General features: G+C 38.9%; 1 protein-coding gene across 1 annotated transcript; it reads right to left on the bottom strand.

The window, feature by feature from the left end:
• Nucleotides 1-950: 950 nt before the first annotated feature.
• Nucleotides 951-6,186, bottom strand: LOC111235032 (ATP-dependent RNA helicase DDX19A-like). Its single transcript, XM_022763324.1, has 11 exons — nt 6,124-6,186; nt 5,876-5,939; nt 5,574-5,766; nt 4,073-4,165; nt 3,384-3,486; nt 3,170-3,284; nt 2,876-3,053; nt 2,519-2,756; nt 1,538-1,700; nt 1,238-1,429; nt 951-1,152 (listed from the first exon to the last, which is right to left on the bottom strand). Exons 1-11 carry the CDS (start codon nt 6,184-6,186, stop codon nt 1,091-1,093), a joined length of 1,464 nt encoding a protein of 487 aa, XP_022619045.1. The 3' UTR covers nt 951-1,090.
• Between the last annotated feature and the right edge of the window lie 178 nt (nt 6,187-6,364).

The following is a 6,364-nucleotide window of genomic DNA, read 5'->3' as shown; positions in this document are numbered from 1 at the left end:
TGTTGCTAGCACCGAATAGAAAAATAGCGTTATTCACATTCTGAAAGGTCCCAGTGGGAAAAACACAATTAAAACTAATGAATTCAAGAAAGAAGACAATGTTAATATTTAACTCCTGTTTTTTGGAGTCAAAAAGGCTGCTGTCAAAAAGGCCAGTTTCAAATGCCCCTCACTCTGAGCAGGTATTTCTTTTTTACATTTTTTCCACACTGAATGGAGTGACAAAATTATCTGTGTGAAAAACTATGACGACTAATCACATCCTTCATCATAAACTTAACGACTCCTCACTGTGGAAAATTTATTAAAACAATCACACAAAGTGCACAAAGAATTAGGAAGTTACAGGTTTCTAATCTTTTGAACATATTGTAAATTTTCTGAAGAAATATTTTTTTTATTGTTTAATAAACTGCTTCTGATTCATTCTTTTATATACACCCCATGTAATGGTCTTGATAAGGTGCCTGTCCTCTGACAAGCCAAAGCTGTCATACAACAGCACTTCAACAGTAATAAACTGTCTGCACAGGTTTTACATGTGACAGTATATTTATTTATTTTTATCCACACAAAACTGATATTACAACCAAATTAAGTTGAAGTAACAACCACTCTACCACTAGACTGAAACAGGCATTTTAAACCTTAAAATGCTTCAAGTCACCCAAGGATATTTTATCTGAACTCAGCCTTGATCAAACCATGCAAAAATCTATAGATGAGACACATTCTTATATCCCAATCTACATTAATAATACACTTCAAATCAAAAAACACAGCACAGCAAACCATCAACGATAGTATTATCTCCACCATTCTTAAACACTGTTTTAACAGCTAGTGGTTAGTTTAGAGTCTCTGGGAGACGCAGCTTAAAGGCTTAAGGTGACTTGTGATCAAAGTCGGACATATCAAAAGAAATCCAAGTGAAAACTTTGGCACACTAGTTTTGCATAATCAACATTAGCATGCATCTCTCTCCTGTAAACAATAAAATGCAAACAATAAACCCTTGAAAGAACTCAAGTCACATTTGAGGTAACACGTCTAACTGCCTCAGTATTGGGTAGTGCATGGGGCAAACCATTCAGCTCATCAGGCTTTCCATTTCTTCAAGATTGCTCGTGTCAAGTTTTGTGATTCTTCTGTCTGTGGGAGAAAGGCAGAGGCAAGAAAGTTAGGACCCTTACATTTACTGTTTGACATGATCAAGGCCAAAGAAACAGGAACATACTGAAATGCATCTCAATTTGGTTGATAATATCCATGCTGTGTTTGCTGTCAACCATATTGACAGCAAATCCTCTTCTGCCGAAGCGTCCTGTGCGGCCAATACGGTGCAGGTATGTCTCATTGTCGGCATTCCCGTCCATGTCCACTGGGAGGTCAAAGTTGACCACAAGTGACACCTGCTCAACATCAATACCTGTAAAATGGTCACAAATGGGTTCGAGATATTGATACTCATCTCCCAACATAAAGATGAAGGTTTAATTTTTTTTAAATCTGGCTCGTCAGTCTTCATTTCTCTTACCTCTGGAGCACACATTTGTGGTCACAAGCACCTTCTCTTTGCCATTCCTGAAGCGTTCGATGACAGCGGCTCTCTGCTCCACGGTCATTTCTCCACTCAGCAACGCCACCTGGTGGCCCTCTTTGGTCAGGTGTGCAGTCAGCCAAGCAGCCATTTTACGAGTCTGAGAAAAAAAAAAAAAAAAGCATCAGCTAGACTGAAAAGCTCATACTACATCCAGAATGTACTAAGAGTACAGAGTGATGTATGCGAGAGATCTGACCATGTCCGCTATGACTCTTTTCTTGCAAATTGGCTAAAACCCACATGGCCAGGCAACTTCTTTTGTGATAAACTAAGGAAGTTACATTTTTATCACAGCATAATAGCAAATCTTTAAGTGACAAAGTCTTTGTGGTGTGATTTCTGCTCAGATGTGGTTCTCTGATTGTACAATATGCAGAATGTATCACTGATTAAAACACATCTGTCAATTTACCAAAATTCAAGACCTTGTTTAGACTTGGCGTTAACATTCTATCTGTATGGAGAAGGAAAAAGACACGTTAATGCCAGGTCAGACCTCCCCAATGTGTAAAAGCAATCTAAAGAGCATGACCTCATCCATAAGAAAAGCAAACTAAACAGCTCTATGAGGCTGTACCTCAGCACAGAGGTGATTTGGGCTAAATGCTATATGCGGATGTGTTATGCTTTTAATAATAATTGTTTTGGTCACTTTTTAATGCAAAAATGCCAAAAATTCCTGCTTCACAAAATATGGGAATATGCAACTTGTTGATGGTTTATATAATTTTAAACTGATTATTTTTCATTTTGCATTGGATTAGACAAAACAAGACATAATTTATTAAATTATAATGGGCACTTAATGTATCCATATAGAGACTGCATGTTGACACCAGATGTAAATGAGGTCCAACAGTGAAGGAAAAGTTAGTTTTGCATTGCAATGGGCTGAGTTTCTGGAAGGGGACTTACATGGCAGAAGATCATGGCCTGTGCAATGGTAAGGCTTCCGTACAGATTGCAGAGTGCTGTGAACTTGTCTTCCTTCTCCTTGCAGAGAACATAGAACTGCTTGATGGTGTCCAGCGTCTCCTCTTCACGCTTCAGCCTGATGATGTTTGGGTCGGGAACCACCTGCTCTGCAAACCTCCACACAGAGTCCTCAAAGGTTGCAGAGAAAAGGAGCATCTGACAGTCCTTTGTCAGCTGTCTGCAGTGGTAACAAGAGAATGGGAAAAATATTATGACTAGAGAAGCTTGAACGTGACAGAAGACTCATCTTTTATTAATATCAATCCACACTTGTAGGTTTCTCTACAAGGAGCTCACCTGTGGATACGAATGCTCTGGTCCCGATGACCCTGCGTGGCGATCATCACATCAGCCTCGTCCAGCACAAACATAGTGATCTTCTTGGGGTCAATGAGCTTGTACTTGGTGCACCAGTCGAGGACTGTGCCTGGTGTCCCAATGACAATCTGGTCCTGCAACTTGATGCCTCGCTCCACTGAACAGAACAGACAAATTCATGCAGTGATATTAAACCAACACTGGCTACCTAATGACTTGAAATACCATTTTGCCCCTAATTTTATTCCATTACAACTATGGTCACGTTCTTACTTCTGTTGCCTCGTATGGCGTACGCCAGCTTCACATCTGGACAAAATTTCCCCATTTGCTCGATCACTTGACCAATCTGCAGAGCGAGCTCATATGTTGGTGAGATGCAAAGGCACTGAAAGAAGCAAACAGTTTTTAATGGTTAGTGCATTTTAGGGTCTTCAGCTGGCTGTGGACACCGGCTGACTGTGGAGATTACATGTTATATGCTTACCTGAGTCCACTTATTGGCTGGGTTTACATGGCTGAGCATGGCCAGAGAAAAAGCAGCAGTTTTGCCTGTGCCAGACTGTGACTGGGCGATCAGATTCTGAGGTCTACAACCACAGAAAACACATTGATGAATAAATCATAGAAAACCATGATGTGAGGAATGTTAAAAAGATTTTCACAAGTTGTTGGCACCAAATTAAAAGGACAATAGTTGCAGTCCATTTTAGAGCTGCAGCAACAAGTTGATCAAAATAGTGGTCAATTAATTTTCTGTTGACTGATTAATCGACTAATCATTGCAGCTATAATGAAAATAAGAATTAGTTGGAACCCCAAACTCAGTAAGTGCATTCAGGCCAAAAATGTCTCAAAGAAAATGAATAGTCAAAAATGATTTACCATCATCAATTAATATGTGGAATATTTTTTCAATCAATTGATTTTACAGTAACTTAATCATTAATTTACAAAATTTCTGTTAGAGGTGTTCAATTCGATGACATAAAAGACAGAAGTGCAACAAATCATTAGATTTGAGAAGCTTGAACCAGCAAATAGTAGGTGTTTTCCCTGAATGTATAATCTTACTCAACAACCAAAATTATTGACGATTAATCTTCTGTCCATTGATTCAGAGATGAATTGATTACTTGTCTCAGCAGTAATTTAGAGGAGTGGAAATGAACTCACGGTTGCGCCAGCATCATGGGCAAAGCATTCTCCTGGATTCTGGATGGTCTGTTGAAACCCATGTTGTACACACCCTTCAACAGCTCAGGTTTGCTATTGAACATCGAGTCACAACAACAGGAATAGTGGAAAAAAAGACATTCAGTTGTATGCAAAGTTTGGGCAAATTACATGTTTTGTTGATTTTACAAGTGAAGAGAAGTAAAACCTCTGCAGCAAACAGACAGTGATAATGAGCCTTTCATGTTCATGAACTGTTACTTTTTATTTAATTAACTTCAAAAATAGAAAAAATTAAACCATAATTGACTTAAAAAAATAGGAAGATTGAACTGTAATTGTGGCATGTGCAAAAGTTTGGTCACCCTACTAAGTCAGTACTTTGACAGTTTCCAAACACTTTGTATCAAATGGATTACTTTTATACTCAAGAAAACTTAAAATAAGCAAGTTCTGAGGCAAATCTTTTTAATGATTTCTAAGTGGATTTATGGAAGTGTAATCTCGATGGACATCTGACATGATGTACACGGTAAGTGTAAGTCACACTGAATGATAACAAAATGTGTTTAATATTTGTGTGCCCCTTGCGTCACTTTGGGGAAGCTTTTACCATTCTCTGGTATTTTCTCTTGGCTTTGTCCTTGAGAATGTCCTTGTCTATTACAGACCATATCCTGTAATTTCCTCATGATTAAAATGCGGAACGATGAGTTAAATTGCTAAGGAGCACAGTGAATATTTTATTCCTTACCTCACCCTGTATTGTTAATCATATCCCCATGGGTTTTTTTTTTTAAAATGCATGAATAAAAGCCAACAGTATATGAACATTTGAAGAGAAAAGCTTTTTTTTTTTTTTTAAAGTCTGTTTATTGCAGGAACTGCATTTTCTTCTTTTCAGTTAAAAAAAAAAAAACAATAAAATACTTCATTTGCCCAGGGTTGTCCAAACTTTTGGATACACCTGTATACACTCATTTTGGAGTTTATTTGATAGATCTAATTAAAACTAATGCAGTCTAATACAATAGCTCTACAACAAATCCTATCTTCATGAAGGTTATGCTGTTTGGTTGGTGTTCAAATTAGTTTAGAGAGGTGCTGATTCAGTTTTATAGTCATTTTGGAGGCTGTAGATTGTGGTGCTATTGAATTGTATTGTATTATATGGACAAGTGTTTGTATTATTTTGTCCACCTCATTTATATGAGGGTAGGCTCATATAGATTAAGAGGGTAGGCTAAACAACATAAACACCTCTCTGTATAATGCAATACAGTTCAACAACACCACAAACTACATCCTCCAAATCATACACTTGAATCAACAAGTCTCTAAACAATTTCAATAAAATTTGAATATTACAACCTTCATTATTTTATTGCAGGCCTGTAGTATTAGTTTTACCTCGGTGTACCACATTATCTGTCAACTGGGTGTTAGTGCGCATCTGTTTGAGACCCAGGTCATTATCAAAAACCTTTCCCTTCAGACTCACAGTCTCAGCTCCTCGAACGTCTTCACGGAGTAGAGAGGAGAGGTGGGGTCCCTCTGCAGGACCTCCACCTGGTTTCTGTTCCGCACCAGAGAGCGGCGGATCAGTTTATTCAACAGGGACTGTTCGGCCAGGTCCACTTTGTCCGCGTCTCTTCGCCAGCCTCCATTTTCACTCTTCTCCGACACAATGTTGCCTGCACAGGTGGAGAAAGCCCCCCCCCCCCAACCCGCGTCAAATGCCACCATTAGTCAGCGATAAAATTAGTTAGAGATTTAAAAACAGAAAACTATTAACTAAGTTACCGTTTATGTCTCCTCTCATGTTACGTGGACCACGCACTCGATCCACTTTCTTGGAGAAGTCAAACTAGTTAGAGAAAACACAGTTAATCACATTATTAGCTAAAAAAAAAGAAATTATGCAACAAACTGCGTGTGTAAGCAAAGTTGCGAGGCAGCAGATTAAGCTAGCCTGCTACCGAACGATGAGCAGGTTGGTTAGCCACTGTTTGATGTTACTTTTGGAGCAGTTGGTCACCTGTAAAACTTACCTGTAGTGATGGAGTTGTAGCCTCTTGAACATCGACAGCCAGTGCCCACGAGTCTTCGGACATTTTCAAACATTAAATGTGTATTTCTTTCGTGACAAACAACACTTTTCATCAAAAGTTTGATGTCAGCGTGAAAGTGACGTGACGGTGAGCCGCTGTCCCGAGCTGAACCAACCACAACCCGCTGGACCGCACCACTGATGCTGCCTTCCAAGGCGTCGGAAATATCATAATTTTAAGA

Source organism: Seriola dumerili, unplaced genomic scaffold, assembly GCF_002260705.1.
Source record: "Seriola dumerili isolate Sdu_G_001 unplaced genomic scaffold, Sdu_1.0 BDQW01000468.1, whole genome shotgun sequence".
Lineage (NCBI taxonomy): Eukaryota > Metazoa > Chordata > Actinopteri > Carangiformes > Carangidae > Seriola > Seriola dumerili.
The sequence above is the reverse complement of the archived record's forward strand: the minus strand, read 5'-3'. Positions and strand labels throughout refer to the sequence as shown.